This window comes from Cottoperca gobio, chromosome 16, assembly GCF_900634415.1.
Source record: "Cottoperca gobio chromosome 16, fCotGob3.1, whole genome shotgun sequence".
Lineage (NCBI taxonomy): Eukaryota > Metazoa > Chordata > Actinopteri > Perciformes > Bovichtidae > Cottoperca > Cottoperca gobio.
In genome coordinates this window covers 26,562,262-26,578,862 of record NC_041370.1, presented here as the reverse complement: position 1 = coordinate 26,578,862, position 16,601 = coordinate 26,562,262, and the positions used below count along the sequence as shown (strand labels likewise).

The 16,601-nt window shown below is 41.1% G+C and overlaps 2 protein-coding genes and 1 long non-coding RNA gene across 4 annotated transcripts in view; 1 reads left to right on the top strand and 2 right to left on the bottom strand.

The window, feature by feature from the left end:
- LOC115020781 (uncharacterized) overlaps positions 1-1,560 on the top strand; it is a 1,821-nt gene extending 261 nt beyond the window's left edge. The window contains exons 1-2 of the long non-coding RNA XR_003833681.1: positions 1-260; positions 397-1,560. The exon at positions 1-260 is cut by the window's left edge and continues 261 nt beyond it. This is a non-coding gene — a long non-coding RNA (uncharacterized LOC115020781). The remainder of the gene's footprint in view (positions 261-396) is intronic.
- Positions 1,561-9,306: 7,746 nt separating this feature from the next.
- Positions 9,307-11,409, bottom strand: LOC115021366 (calcium homeostasis modulator protein 5-like). Of its 2 annotated transcripts, none has more exons than XM_029451781.1 (2): positions 10,723-11,409; positions 9,307-10,416 (listed from the first exon to the last, which is right to left on the bottom strand). In XM_029451781.1, exons 1-2 carry the CDS (start codon positions 11,263-11,265, stop codon positions 10,024-10,026), a joined length of 936 nt encoding a protein of 311 aa, XP_029307641.1. In that variant the 5' UTR covers positions 11,266-11,409; the 3' UTR covers positions 9,307-10,023. The 2 variants fall into 2 exon arrangements, with proteins under 2 accessions (XP_029307641.1, XP_029307642.1); XM_029451782.1 differs by having other exon boundaries at positions 9,307-10,390.
- Positions 11,410-11,761: 352 nt separating this feature from the next.
- Positions 11,762-15,510, bottom strand: calhm6 (calcium homeostasis modulator family member 6). Its single transcript, XM_029451768.1, has 2 exons — positions 14,832-15,510; positions 11,762-13,784 (listed from the first exon to the last, which is right to left on the bottom strand). Exons 1-2 carry the CDS (start codon positions 15,381-15,383, stop codon positions 13,350-13,352), a joined length of 987 nt encoding a protein of 328 aa, XP_029307628.1. The 5' UTR covers positions 15,384-15,510; the 3' UTR covers positions 11,762-13,349.
- Between the last annotated feature and the right edge of the window lie 1,091 nt (positions 15,511-16,601).

Genomic DNA, 16,601 nt, shown 5'->3' with positions numbered 1-16,601 from the left:
TGTAATTATTAGAGCTTGGTTTTGTTGATGCACTTTTGTATTGGATTTTGTATGTATTGTATGTATGTATTGTAGCTACACTCTTATCTTATAATTTAATTTAGTGTATTCCACATAAGAAAGACAAATGTGACTAAAAGATTAATTAGGCATACTGTATATCTTTACCATTGAACTGTTTGACATTCAGTGTCCTATAGATCCTAACATGCAACACAAACCACTAACCACTGTGAAATATGATCAGCATTATTGAATGTGTGAGTATATTTCACACACTTGTTGTTTGCTTATGTTTGTTATAGAGGAGGATCTCTTCATTCATTAAAGCTATTTATATGTTTTACTAAAATGCAAGCACATTAAAAATTGTATGACTTCATCATCCTTTTACAGTCCAGGACAGCCACAGAACCGGAAGTCGTTCTGGTATGCCATCTTGAAGACCGTCCCAAAGCTTATTTCTGCTTGGAGGATCGAGGAGCGATGAGCATGGATACACCAGAGCAGCCTTCACGGAACTCTTTTACCAGCTTACGCACCCTCTTACTGCATATCAGTAAGATATTGATTGGACGCTGCAGCTGATCGGACTGATCTGATACATCTCAACATCACTGGAGTTTCATACTGGAGTGAAGACAGATAACAGATTAAACTCTAGTGCATCACTTTAAAGATGTATATGGTATTTGTTTTCTAATTTACCATCTACTTAAAAAATAAGTTAACTGTAAATCTAAACAACAAAACGGATCACAAACAACTTTCATCATTTATAAGAAAGATTTTTCTCTTGATCTGTTATTTCTCCCATCAACTTTTATTATGGATACAATTCAATCAGAGAGAATCGTCTGTCAGCAAGAAACACTATTTACATTTTTATTTACCGTCATCGCCATTCATGTGAGGTTGATCATTCCTGAGCGCCAGATTTGATATGAATTATGTATTTTCCCTGAAACATTAAGCCTAATAAGAAATGATCAAATTCAAGGTTATTAAATAATGAGTTCACAATCAGAATATCAATACATATTGACACAAATAATATAAATGCATAGAAAAGGTCCCTGTGCCTCTAAGATGAACACAGTATAAAGACAGACTGCAGGTTGTTATTCATGTGCATGTGTTTGTTAGACAGGGACCTGATACTGCTGCTCTGGCCCTGATAACTGTCTTTATTAGTATTAGCACAAACTTTGTCAACAGTCTGTACAGATGGTTTCCTTGCATCTCTCCATGTATCCCCGATAGGAGGGACTAAGACGAAAGTGAGGGACACGTTGAGGCAATTTAAGAGACTTTGGATGTACCCTTGGATGAACCCTCTTTGTGTGTAAAATGTGTGCGTGTAGAACTGAGATCTACAAATGCCTTTTAGATTCACAAATGTCTGTTCGAAAGTTGTAAATGTTCGAAAGATATTCACAAATGCTCTTTATTTAGTTGTACATTAATTTAATGTATTTACAGTTTTTTATTTATTTGTGGAATATGTTTGTGTATTTACAGATCTGTCATTTTTGTAAAATCTTTTTTTGAGTTCACAAATATGTTTTTGTCTCTGTGGGAGGTGATTTAGATTTACATATTACACATTTACACACGGATTATTGATCTGTTCACACAAATAATATTGAGTTAAACCCATCTCCATAATACGCCCATGGTATATGAGGGTGGAGGAGCCGAGGAAAAGGAGTGGAGGCAACAGGCATTTAATAAAATGAGAAATCCTTTCCTTGGAGCCCGTCATTTTAAAACGATGTCAAATAAATATGATGTGAGCACAGCTGCATCATCTGTCCATTGTTTTGTTATACCTGAAACAACAGCGAGTGGCCAATTATTTTTGTTGTTTTTGCTATTTTTCTAAAGAAACATAAAAGTTTAAACAGAGGGGGGGAATACAACTGAGGGAGTATGGATTTCGTACTTTATATATTATAGTATTATAATTTCTCTTTCTGTGTCTCTCTGTGTCCGTATGACTGGTATAAACCTTTTTTTTAAATCAATTTTCTCCGACAGCACTCGTACCGGAGCTCCGACAGTCGCCGTGATATTTTCTCTTCACTTTAGCGCTGGACTTTCCGCGTTCAAGCCGAGTTTCGCAGCTTTCAGCCGAGTGGTGGTTAGACGGCAAACGGCTCTCCTGGGACTCAGTAACGCACACAAAACCACTTGTAGCTGCTGAATCACCTGCATCAGGACGATGCACCTTCACGTTAGATTATTGATTTAATTTTTTTTAACTGACCCTGTCTACAGCCATCGAGCCATCTTGCCAGCTGACCGCGGCTCACATTGACCATCACATCATTTATGACGTAAGATCGTTAAACCATACCTGTCAACATTGGAATTTCAAAATAAGGGAAATTATTTGCCGGACTCCGCCCATATTTTAACAGCTCTCAGCCACCAATGTAAACGTAAACACATAAGGGACGGGTATATACATTCAAGAAATACATGTTTATTTAAAGTATGTATTACTTGTACAGACATGTTTATAAGATGTATGTATTTTATTTGATGAGTTATTATCATCAATTTATTTGATGATTGATGAGTTGTGTGGCTTTTGTTTCCACCACGAGGACTTCCTTGCGATGTCAGAGTCGGGAAACATGTCCACTACACTGCGACTGAAATCAACGCAGAAGCTGAAGGCTACATTATTTTTAACGCAAAGCATTGACATCTTTCCCTCAGCTTTGGTCACTTGGTTTGCCTCCGACACAGTTCTTGTCACACATGAAGTCATTGACAGTGTATGTTTTGTGCCTCGTGTTTGTGCTTGGACGATTGTTCATGCTGGCGAACATCGCTTATTCCGCCGTGTGCAAAGCTAACATCTGAATGGCACACTTTACAAAAAGCACGAGTTTGCCCGACTCTGCTTTTAATAAATAAGGGAAGGTCTCCTCCCATTTGTTCAGGCACTTACATAAAGTTGTAACTTGTTTGGCAGGTACAACTGCGTCTCCATCTATCTCCCGTTCACTGTGACTCTCATCCACGTTTCGTCTTCTTCTGTGTTATTGTTCCTGTTTTCTTCTTCTGTGTGTTTACTGGCGCATAACGTTTTTCAGCTCATGTTAAACATAATACTGCCATCTGTTCTACCGGAGGCCACTTTACACTTTTTTTAATATGCCTATTTTTATTTATTTTGAAAGGTTAAAAATACGGGATAATTACGGGAAAACATTTAAACGGAAGAAAAACGGGATGGAAGTAAAAAGTACGGGATAATCCCGGGAAAAACGAAAATTCCTTTGTTGAAAATGCCTGGAAATTATTTTATGATGGTTTCATTATAATTGTTGATAGGCCCGCCCCCTTAAGAAAGTACAGAGTAAAAGGCTGATCTGATGGTTCACATCAGATCTCTCTGATTTACTTCATGAGCATAATGTGGCATGGTCAAAAGCCAGGAGTAAGGTCTTGGGTCGGATCGGCTGCTCTTTAGGCAGCTGCAAAATGCATGCCCTGCAATATTATTTTGGACACTTGGTGGCGGTGATAAAATGCACTAGGCTGTCAGGGTGCACAGGTGACAGGAAATTGGTGACAGGACAGAGGTTCAAGTAAACAGTTCTCACCAGTGAGCTAACCGAACAGTACAGTGAGAAAGCCGAATAAGACGGTGATCAACCTACAACTAGTGATGGGCAAATTAAGCTTTTGTGAAGCACTGAACCACTTCAGCCAATTGTTTCGGAAATGGGTTCATTACTTGAAGCTTCAGGTACAGTGACCTCTACTGGCGAAGTGCAAGGCTGAAGTGGATTTAAAGTATCTTTGCCTTGAAAATTCTTTGACGCACACATCTAAGACTGAATATCATGTTCTATTTAAAAATAAAGATTGATTATTGTGTGTTTGTGTTATTGAGAAGAGAGTGCTGGGGGGGAAATGTGGGCTTATTAGGCTTTAAATGATAGTACAGTTTAAGATAAGGGAAATGAAACGCAACAGATGGACACTGGTTGGATTCAAACCCCAGGCTGCTGCTGCAAGCCTTTAATTGAGGGAATGCCTGCTCTATGAGCTGCGCCACTGGGGCTGCGCATTTTAATGCGGGATGTACATTATTCTTTTAACAGATTTAGATCTGGTTTCTTTACTTGCACACAAGGAACAGATGATTCTGGCGTGTATAAAAATTGTTTCGCTAGTTGGCGGGCTCCATAATGATCAAATACAAATGCAATACCAACAACTCAACAACTCAACAGCAATAATGCATTCTACGACAACAACCCACAAATTGTGCATTGTTTAGAGCGGTTATGAAGTGTTGAGGCGCTCAAATTCAAAACTGTCTCAACCTGTCAGAATCGAGACGAGGCAGTGGCAGTGAATCACCTGATTGGTCCGCGAACCAGTCCGGTGATTCATTCAGGAAATGAAGCAGTTATTGCTTCGGACGTCATATGTCACGTGATTTGAAGCAAGCTTCAAAGCAGTGGTTCTATGTAATTGTAGTCCAGAGTTTGAAGCACGTATCGAAGCTTCAGTATCACACTGCCATCACTACCTACAACCGAACCAGCTACTCAACCAGAACAGTGAGAGACTACAACAGTGACAGTGATAGACCCAAACAACGGCACCAACTATATTCTACAACCCAAACCCATCCATAACTACAACGGGAAGCAAAATATCTGCGTAAGAACCCACACACCTACCTGTGTAGATGGCATAAGAACATTGGAACATTTGAAATTGGAAATTGTGCCATTACATTGTTAATGAACATTTTATTGCCTCTTATTCCTTGTTTGACTCTCAGAACATACCTCAGGGAGCCCCTACTCGCTCTGAAGGACTTGTCTGCCAGGGTCAACCCTTTACTTTTAATCCAGTAACAGTCTCAGAGGTGCATAAAGCCCTGAAAAGTTTAGACATAAGAAAATCAGCATACTTTTTAAAGTTAGCAGCTGATTTCATCGCCTCGCCCTTGGCTTATCTTTTCAATCTATCCCTGGATATCTGCTTTTGTTCTCCCACTGTTGAAAGGGGGTGACCACACTCTCCTAAACAACTACAGACCCATCTCCAAATTGTCTGTCTTCACTGAGGGCCACATACAGAAAATATATGAAGGGCTGGGCCACTCACACGAGGTGAGGTATATTGCCTTAAAAAAAATCTATCAAATGCAGGTAGATTATGATTGGTAATTGAATATGCTGAAGGATGGCAGCCTCCATCACAGCTTTCTATTAATGAGGTTTCATTGAATTTGTTACAATAAGGGTTTGCAGCTCATTCTCAAAACAGGAGCCTCAGATTGCTTCTTAGTCAGGATGGTGATCCCCTTCACAGCCCTGTATAAAGGGGGGGAGGGATATCTCAAGCTTGTTAAACAAATACGTTATTGGGCTTGTTAACACATCAACTGACTGTAATTAGAAAATGTTAGCAACTTTAATTGACTGAATTTATTGACCTTACATAAATACTGTGTAATATATGTTTTAACTCTCCTATAATGGGAACAGCGTTGCACTCAGTGGGAGCAGTGATGCTGTGCTTTGGACTAAAGGATGCTGCAGGTCAGGAGTAAATTTGGTGTTTGAGATACGAAGGACATCACAGAAATGTTTGCTCACATATATGAGCTCATCATTATTTGTGCTCCGGTAGAAGTCGGGGAGAGAGAGAAGCTGATGTTTATTCTTCAGGGAATTATCGTATATAATAATAATTATTATTATTATATAAGTTCTAGTTGCAGACTCTTAAACTTCTTCTGCATTGATCAGCTCAATTTCTTTCTCAATGATAGAAAAATCTTGGAAGTGCTGACTGAATTCTGTCATGAGAGACGTGATCACAGACACATATTTCCCCTTGTTATCAGAAAGGTTGGCCATTGGAAAATCACATTTGATTTGGGACAGCGTGGGGAAGTGCGCAACATTGAAGTTGCGTAGTTGTGTCTCAAAGAGACGGAGCTTCACACAGAATGCTTTCATGTGCGCAGTAGGTTCTTGTTCAGTGTTGAGATGACCAGTAAGATCAACTAAAAATACCAGGTCTGCCAAACATGGAGGGTCACTCAGTTTATGAAGAGGTCGGTCCCTCTCTTTAAAAAACAGATCGATTTCTGATCTCAGGGAATAAAACCGCTGCAGCACGGAGCCGCGACTCAGCCAGCGCACATCAGAACTGTGGAGTACGTCCCCGTATTCAGCATCGACTTCAGACAAGAAAGCTTGAAATTCTCTGTGGTAAAGTCCTCGTGCATGAATTATGTTGTGCCCTTTAGACTCCTAAAACCAAGCAGCTCTTCCGTAATGCAAAAGTTATCGTCAACTCCCCGCAAAAAAACAATGAATAGCTGTGCGGTGTCTGTCTCATCTGTGCTCTCATCACATGCAATCCAGTAAAAATCTAAAGCACAAGCTTTATCTGACACTTGATGTTTTAAGTCAACTGACAAGTCAAAACTGTGTTTCTGTGTTAGAACTAAGAAGTACAATACATTCAAGCGCAAGTTTCTATGGACCACGGCAGTTGGCCCGCGGGCCGTAGTTTGGACACCCCTACTGTAAATGCTTTGATTGTTAATGTTATGATTGTGACTTTTGATTTGTCTGTAACTGTGCTGCTGCCTATCTTGGCCAGGACTCTCTTGAAAAGAGATTTTTAATCTCAATGAGACCTATCCTGGTAAAATATAGGTTAATAAATAAATAGTATATTTTAGCAATGTATATAATTTTATATATTGCTATAATATAACAATATATGTATTATAGTTTTAATATATTTTATTGTGTGTATTTACTGCAAATGTTTGTATGAAAAGTAGCTGTGGCAGTGGGTTGTGGTTAGGGCGCCGGCTGCTGGGGAGAGACAGGAGTGTCCCAGCTGGAGGCCAGACAGCTGAACGGAATCAGGTAATCAGTCACATAATAAATGCATGGTGATGGCCTGGTTCTGTTCTCTTGCAGTAGGCTGGGTTCGAGATTAGACGGAGACGCTTCTGCAGCCACGACGCAGAGCAGCCTGGAGAGCAGCGGACAGCAGAGCGACCGACAGGAGAGCGACCTGTGTCAGCTGTGCCTGTGTATAACCCTACCTGTGTGAGAATTAAGCGTGTGATAATTAAGCGTGTGAGAATTAAGCGTGTGTGAATTAAGCGTGTGTGTGAGAATTAAGCGTGTGTGTGACACTACACCTCCTCTCTGTCATAATTATCCCTGACTGTGGCCAAGAGGGTCCACAGTAGCTTACTATAAAAAATAAAGATAAATATTTTATATATTTCTAAATATATATTTATATATACACACATACACACACATACTTCTGTCATAGTATGTTGATGATGTGAAACATATTCTGATTCATTGATTCACAATGCCGACTTTGTCCTAAAAATATGTAAATGGTAAATGAATGAAGCGTCTTTCTAGTCTTCTGTCCACTCAAAGCGCTTTTACACTACATGCCAACATTTACCTATGCACACATACATTCATACACTGATGGCAGGCCATACTGCTCTTTATCTCATGTAGTGCTCATTCACACACTCACACACCAATGGCTATGCCTATGTATTACACAGTGAATATGTATTTTAATATAATGGACAATTGTGGTACTTGTATTGCACCAGGTATACCTTCATTAAGTGTTTACAAAGTAGGTTCTTTTCACTAAATACTGTATATGTGGTCAAATGAAAGGTGCATGCTGTGTTGTGTTGTGTGTGTCAGTCAGTAAGCAGCTGTCCACAGCTTCATCCTTCAGCTATATTGTGAAGATGCTGTCCTGTGCCTTACAGATAATGATTAATGTACTATTTTTCCAGACCATGCAAATATCAATGTGTGCATGCAGTATCAACATGTATAAAAAAAAAAATATTAACATATCCAATGTTCTGGGCTCACTCGCTCAGCTCACTTGTTTGACTGAGCTTGCGGGTTCATCTCCAGATGTTTGAAATAAACTCACAAAAAGACCAGGGTTGAATACTGAAACTGCCACCCACCACACTTCAAAAATACACGTAAAACAGCTGTCTGTCGCCACAGCTGTACACACGATGAAGGTTGGACTCCTACTTTGTCAAGTATCGACATAAATCCATATAGTCTCTCTACACAACAGTGCAGCTGGTTGGAACAAATCCTCCAATGAAAAGCAAGGTGCTCATAATTTATGTGTAACATTAGACAACCACCTTTCTTTTGAAAACCAAGTGATGGATGCAGTTGCTGCTTCTTTCAGCAGAGGGCCATATAGCCAACGTTAAAATGAACTCTAAGGATTATTTAAATTTCAACTCATTTGTCAAGCATAACAGTGGGAAACAGACCAGTGGATTCTAGAAAGGTTTGGCTCTTATTAGTCTTCATCCATTCACTTGGGAATACAGATTGAGTTTTTCAAACTAGAATCAGAGAGATTAGTTTACAGTTTACCACAATAAACAGTCACCACTGATCTTAACAGGAAATGTGTTCATACAGCAGGTTGGGATGTTTAAATGAATGCAGAAACGAATGCAGAGACATTAGTGAACTGCATGAGACCACCACTGACTTCACATGCATGCAATGGTTTTATAAGGCAGGAAAAGAGGAAAACTGCTGAGTAATGTAAACAATGCAGGTTTAAAAAATAAAAGCTTTACGAATGTTTCAAGGTGGGAAATGCAGTCAACATGTTTGTCCTAAGGTTATAACCGTCAAACCAAGGATTTAAGATCTGATTAAGTTTCCTTTTTATAGAGTTTTGCAATAAAATAATTATCTAATCATGTTTTGTAGATTTACTTGTACTGTCATTGTTAACAGCTGGTGTTAAAAGGTCGTCATATGAAGAGACTGAACCAAACTAACAAAGTGTGTACAGTAAAGTGTGTACAGTGTGTTTAACACAGCCTGCCCTGCTCTAAGTAGTTATTTTCTGTAAGTGCTGCTCGTCCACTGCATGGGACAGTGCCCATGGAAAAGCTGGGGGAGGTGGGCGAGTCGACGCTGGTCTGAAAAGGAATTTGACATAATGACATTTGTAAGGATTATAACTTTAAGGACATACAAATGAAACCTGCAACAAGTGCCCTGTGATTGTGTAATGACATGTGTGGCATCATGCTCCCTGCCTGTGGAGCAGACAGCCGGGAATGCTTGCAGACTGCACATCTGTCAGGAGGGTCACTGCACACGTCCTGACATGACACCAAGGTGATCAAAGGCATGTTCATACTGGTTAGCTTCAACTAACATATTGCCTTAAAAAGAAAAACAGAGACTCTCGAAGCAGTGTCACAGTTTACTTTTTGCATTTTGTTTACTTTGTTAGTTTTTTATTCATCAAAAATCAGGACCATAGATAGGATTTTAAAGAATACTAAGGTCCAAGTTCCCCAAAAACACCAACAAAAAGTCCTCAGGCTGGTAACAGCCCCGACAATGCTGCTGTGAAAGCATTAAATTTCCCCCTATGGATTCTATCGCTGCCAAAGGTCAAACATATTGCATCCTTACAGACGTCTACTGTAAGAACAAAGGTGAAGTCGGCATCATTTGATTATAGAGTAGTATCAAACAGTCAGATGTGTTCACTATCATGCCTCTGCATATCTGTGAATGGACATGTCTCTAAAAGTGGACCATGAAGCATGAATAACATGGACAAGACCTCAGTGTTTTCAGTCGAAGCTTCAGCAGACTGCCACTTCCTAGAGTTACTGTAAGTTAGTGTATTTGCTTGTAATAGAAGGCCTCAAATGTGTGCAGTGTGACAGAGCTAGGGTGTATAAAATAGTGGTTAATTATTCCATGTGCTTAGAGAAGATTGTACCATTGCAGTTTGGTCACATTGCTTGGAGTAACATAGTAAAGGGCAGATTTGTCAGTGAGGAGGCAGCTTTTCCTGAGTCAGACTTACACATACAATAGACTTAGAGTTAAATACAGACAGTGATGATTAGCTAACAGTCTCACAACAGTCAGTGCAACTCTATTCCATGCTCTAAGTCCAACACAGGTCTCTTTTCTGGCGTGAAGTCCCTGTCTGTCCTCTCCACGTAGCGCTGCAGGGTGCTGTAATACTGCTCACTCTTGGAGAAGGTGTAGAGTCCAGAGATCTCCTCCCATGACTTGTGATTGGGGAAAGGGAATGGAGCAGGGTCTTTGTTCTCAAAGAAGCTCTGCAGGTTTCTCTCGGCCAGCTTGTCTGCGTATTCCGCAGTGAAGGTCTCAAAGTGCTCCTTCTCTTTCTCCACATAGCGTTTCCAGAATGTGAGTTGCAGGAAGCTGACTTTGGAGCGACAGTTTGTGCAGCAGGTACCCAGGAGGCCCCCCATGGCAGCAATAATGATGACACACCAGCCCAGGATCTGCAGACACACTTCAGTGATGAACACTATGAAATCATAGTGTCATACACATAGTGATAAATAGTTCAACTTTAAACATTGTATATCTGCCTCGTGTATCGGATGTCATAGCGATATCATCAGGATTATCTCAGATATATATATATATGCAGGATCAGTTGGACTCCCTATGAATTGCTGAATCATCAGATTTAGTGGATCTGCAATTCTCTAGATACTGTGTGTGTGTGTGTGTGTGTGTGTGTGTGTGTGTGTGTGTGTGTGTGTGTGTGTGTGTGTGTGTGTGTGTGTGTGTGTGTGTGTGTGTGTGTGTGTGTATGTGTGTGTGTTACCTGTGACTGGGCCCGGAACATGAGCAGCAGCTCCATGCGCTCATCACTGGTTAGTCTGGAGCGGTCACAGGGCACCCGGGCCAGCTCCTCCCGACACTTCAACGTCTTGTTTTTACAGAACAGATCCACCACCAGGTTATCATCCAGACCACTGACAGCACACTCATAAAAGGTCCCATTGAGCAGGGCCACACAGAGCCACATTACAGGAGCCACACAGGCTCCAGTGAAGATGCTCATGAACACCCTGAGGCAGCCCGAGCAGTTCCCCCGCGGGCACAGCTTCATGGGGTTGAGGCAACAGCCGGTGTAGAGCCTCCACAACCTGCTGCTGAAGAACAGACCCAAGACCAGCAGCACTGCAGCCGGGCCCAGCAGGAAAGTCAGTCCATAGGCGAAGTTCTGATCGTGGTTGCACGGGCACTGAAAGGAAACCATGGAAAATACTCGCTCCCCACCTATAGTTAGCAGAGCCATGAAACTGTAGCCAATGGTGGCTTTCTGGTTCATGAAGAAGCGCAGGACGGTCTGGAAGTTATCCATGGCATCTGCGGTCAGGTCTCGGACACACTCCACCAGAAATGATCCAAAGTGAAAGACAGAGAGTGAAGAGCGAAAGAGTTGAGTGTTATTTCCTATCCAGTGTTCTTTGTTTCACAGCTGAAGACAAGCCTGTCTGTGCCTCTCCCTTTGGCTGCCTGTCTTCTCTTCAGGCTCCTCCTTCAGTCAGCCTGACGCTCCCTCCCTCCCAAACCTCTTTTCTCACCACATACTCCTTCTCAAAAGTGAAGTCTCTGCTGCACTGCCACTAAAGGGGAAGGTACAGCCGCAACTATACGCAGTTACAGCTTCACTCTTCCTCTTCCCTTTCTATGTTCACATTTACATCCCTCTTTATATGCTTCCCTTTACAGCTCTTATTGTGTTGAGGCAATCATTCACGAAAATGCTGCTGGTCTAGTTTTTATAACCTAGACCTTATCTGTGCCAGACATGGGAATGTAGCCTGAAGCAAAGAAACAGAAAAACACACCAGAAAAACTGTTTCTATTCACTTTTATATGAAGCAGTCATTTATAGGACAGGAGAAGAAGGACAACGTGATTTGTTTCTCTTCATGCACATACACTCACCAAACACAAACTCAGTTCATCTGACAGCAGAGTGCATTCAACAAGCAAGAAATAAACCATTTGTATCTGGGATGACAAAATGTGCACAAGGGAAAGTATACATGCAGAAAATGATAGAGAACAGAGCATATTCATTCTTTTGAAACATTTCCATAGAGAACATACCAGTGTTACAGAGACAGAGAGAGCCTGAGCAGCAGAGTGCACAAAGGAAGTGGTCACATCCTCTTAGTGGTTTCTCTTCCATTCCTATTAGAGAGACTGAAACCCTGTGAGTGCTTTATACAGGAAACCCCTCTATATCATTATCTGCTGCTACTACTGTAGCACTTAGTAAAATGCCTGTATACAGGGTGTCACAAATAAACACATTCATTTCATCGCTGAATGTGTGCATGTATGTATGCATTCAGTGGTCTACTGATGAAGATGACGGCCTCACTGTTGCTGTTGTTCATTCGTCATTAATACCACCGTTCTGTTTTGAATTGCCCTCTCGTGTCATCCTATATATTTATTCCATTAAAAACGTTTTTTGGAGTTTGTCTTTACACACTAGGTGTCCTTATTGTCTTTAACAATTTGGGTTTCGTGTACATTTGGTTGAAACTTTCATGTTCCCTTCAGAACCAATCATGGAGCAGACACAGACCTCATCATGGTTTGAGAGGTTTAGAGCATTTAGCTTTTTCTTCCATGTCTTTTTCCTTTAATATCAGCCACAACTTGTGGTTCAAACTATGTTCAATTATGCAAGGTATTTTCACTGAGGAACACTGTTCACACTTACTTTCCGAAGCAGATCTACAACCTCTGGTCACCTCTGGCCTAATCTCTAGGCCATAGATCTATCACAATCATATATGGATCATGTGATAATTGTGATGCTTAAGCTGGTGATGATGACTGCAATGGTGATGTTATCATGATGATAGAGATCATCTCACAAATTGTCCACATTAAACTCTGTATAAAAATATATGGTTTTCTGCATTTCTGTGTGGCTGGATGCTCTCTTAAAGGTCCAGTATTTTAGTGGCATCTAGAAGGGAGGTTGAACCCCCCCTGCTCCCTTAACAAGCGTGTCAGAGAACTACGGTGGCCTTCAGGTGACGTAGAAAGGTGAAAGTCCCTCTCTGGACAAACTCTGGTTTGGTTTGTCCGTTCTGATCTACTGTAGAAACATGGTGGTGCAACATGGAAGAGGACCTGCTCCCTATGTAGATACACAACAATTCTTAGTTTCAGCAGATTATACACTGATGAAAACAATTTCTGAAAACATATGTCCTAAATCCTACATACTGGACTTAAATATTTAAACAAATACATTTTCCTTTAAAAACATCATGTAAGGCGACCTCCATCCATGCCACACACAAGTCTTTCATCATCACTGCCCCATGGCTCTATGAGCAATTCACCAACATTATCAGCAGTATCCAGCACACGGGTGTAACCCTACAGAACATGCTTTGATGCCGAAAAAGCTTGTCACAGCGACATCCTGCCATCGTCGACAAAGTCAAGAACAGCAGGGGTGTCGTCAGCAGGCTCGCTTGACTTGACCGAAGCCATCCTCATCATCACATTGTTGGTCTCCTGCCAGTCCTCCACATACCGGTGCAGGGTGCTGTAGTAGTGGTCTTTGGTGCTGAACTTGTAGAGGGAGGAGATCTTCTCCCAGGCCCTGTTGGAAGGTGTGAGGATGTTTTCAGGCAGTTTGTGGTTGAAGAAGCTCTTCAGGTTCCTCTCAGCGAGCTCTTTGGCATGTTTAGTGCTGTATGAATCGATCAGGTTGCTCTCCTCTTCAACATATGATCTCCAGAATTTGAGCTGCAGGTAGCTGATGGGGGAGGTGCACCGAGCCACGCAGGTCAGCAACAGGTTAAACAACATGAGGGAGGCGATGATCAGCCAGCCAAGAATCTGTGGCCACACAGAATGGATTTAGAATCAGCTCTACAGTCACTTAGATATATGTCACACATTAATAGGTGAAATGAAAGGATACAATTACAATGTTTTATGCAGCTTTGTATGTTAATGGCTTCAATTGACACAAGAACGGTCTACATGTAATACTGAAGGACTGGAAGGATCTGTCAACATGTCTCCTGTGTGCTGAATTCACCTGACTACACATCTGAATTGGAAACATGACTTTAGCACACAAAAAGGAAGTGCACAGACTTTGAAGGTAAACATATTGAAAATGGTCAGAACACTTTTTAAACAGGTGCATGTTAAATCAATAAAATGAATGAACCTGAACATTTTTGAACAGAAAAACCCTCAAAATGTTAATCTGATGTCACATTTCAAAAGGACATATACACATCTGCTAGTACACAGCATCACAATATTGTATTGCGGATGGTATTTCATCCATTCTTCTTTATGTAACTTGTTAAGGTTTTGATGAGTGCACAACTCTCAAGTTCACAAGGTCTTGTATTTCTTAAAAAAGCTCTCAGTAGTTATGTTTCATATTTACATTCATATGTAGGTCTTCTCAAAATATAGCTTATAGCTTATTTACTTCCTTCTTTATTTCTTGCCCATAGGCCAAGGAAACGTTTCAAATGTTAAACGTTTTAAATGTTAAACGTTTTAAATGTTAAACGTTTTAAATGTTAAACGTTTTAAATGTTAAACGTTTTAAATGTTAAACGTTTTAAATTAATTTAATATATATTACAGTATAATATTCTCATCACTATACCAACATCACCACTTTACTAAGACAAATTCCTCAGGTGACTGAATCAAATCAAATCAAATGTATTTATAAAGCCTAATATCACAAATGACATATTTGTATGGTGGGCTTTACAGACTGTACAGGATACGACCCCCTCTCTCCTTACGGCCCTCGCACCGCACAAGGAAAAACTCCCCCCCAAAAATGGAAGCATTTGAACTATTTTGTCTGTATAGATATGGTCGTGTTTAGGGAGAATGATGAGCACTGACCTGAGACTGAGCCCTGAGGGTGAGCAGAACACCCTGTCTTTCATCCTGCAGGACCCTGCTGCCGGGACCGCAGGGGAACCTGTGCAGCTCCTGCTGACACTGGAGGTTATTTTCTCCACACAGGTGCTTGTTGTAAACGCTCACATTGGTCCCAGTCATCGCACACTCGTAGTAATTCCCGTTGAGCAGAGCCACAGCTATCCAGCTGGAGGGCGCCACCAGCACGGTGGTGCTGACCTGGCAGAGGACCGTGCCAGCGACAGCCAGCTTCCTCAAGCGGCACAGCTTCAACTTGGCCCTGCGTTGCTGCTGGCACAGGCCCGTCAGCAGCTTCCACGTCTTCTTACTCAGGATGTAACCCAGCAGCAGGAGAGCCAGAGCAGGCACAAGCAAGAACACTGTGCCGTAGAGGAAGTTGAGGTGATTGCAGGGACAGCTGAAGACCACTGAGGAGAAGATCTGCTCTCCTCCTGCTGTGAGCAGGGCCACCAGCCCAAACCCGAGGTTCGTCTGTTTGTTGGCAATGTTCACTACCGTCTTAAACTTATCCATCTCTGACAACTGTGTGACAGACACTGACTGATACTTTCACTTCCACCTCTTTATGCCTGCCTGCCTGTCTGTCCGTCGTCATCACTCAGCCCCCCACTGTCAGAGACTCTGCTCACCATAGCCTGCGTGCTTTATTGAGCACGTTCCGCTATAACAGGAGGAGAACACACCTGTAACACAGTTACACACTCACAACAGTGGTAGAAACGTGTTCACGTTGTGACACGATGCTCACAAATATACAAAAGAAAAGGATTTGATGAAAACTAGCTTGAAAGGGAAATGATCGCCTGTGGATGAATGTTGTCACTAAAACAGATATTACTCATATGACTAGATTGTAATTAATGAATATAAAACAATTATTGTAGACACATTTTCAATTAGAGTAAACACACTATATACAATATTTATTGTTTTAATTAATTAAAAACATGACAGTTTGAACTTTACAAAGTCCACCATGTTAATCAACAGTAGACTCTTTAGTTTATCAATTGATGAGGAAAAATAATAATTACAATAACCATTAGTCTTATGCAATGGTGGAACTAGGTACATTTACTCAAGTAGGTAAGTGTAAGTACAAATAGACGGAATCGGAGTTTAGGGCTTCCGGTGGAATCGCAATGCATGCTGGTGTGGCAAGCCTAGAAAAGTGAGCACCAACTCTTCAAGGGCCGCCATATTGGATTTCTTCTCTATGTGTTTACATTGTAAACATGTACTTTATATATATTGAGTTTTATAATAATTAACAAACACAAGTTAGGTATATATTTATAATAGCTTACCCTGCAACACAACTGCAATAAGCACTTATGATATCGCCAGTTTTCTTGACTGCGCAGATCCATGCCGAATGTGGCGTATGGGAAATTTTCATTGAATGTGTACATTTTGCTTTCAAAAAGCAATACTCAGAATCTGCGAGAGGATTGAAAGATATTTGTTTCAACCAGCCAGAGTCAAACAGTCTAAATGCTTTGCCTTCTCTTGTATTTGTTCAAAGTCCGTTTATGAAACTCGACATTGTTCCCTGGGTGGTCAGACATTAAAAATAATGTTATATCGCTGAGGTATATCGGCGGCCAAGAAGTCATGCTGTTGTATTCATTGACCCAGCCATCCTGCAATGTCAAGGGATCAGGCACTGAAACGCCATTCGGCATAACCAAAAGCTTAGTCTTTTCTTTTTCTGTGATTGAAAGTCTTTCG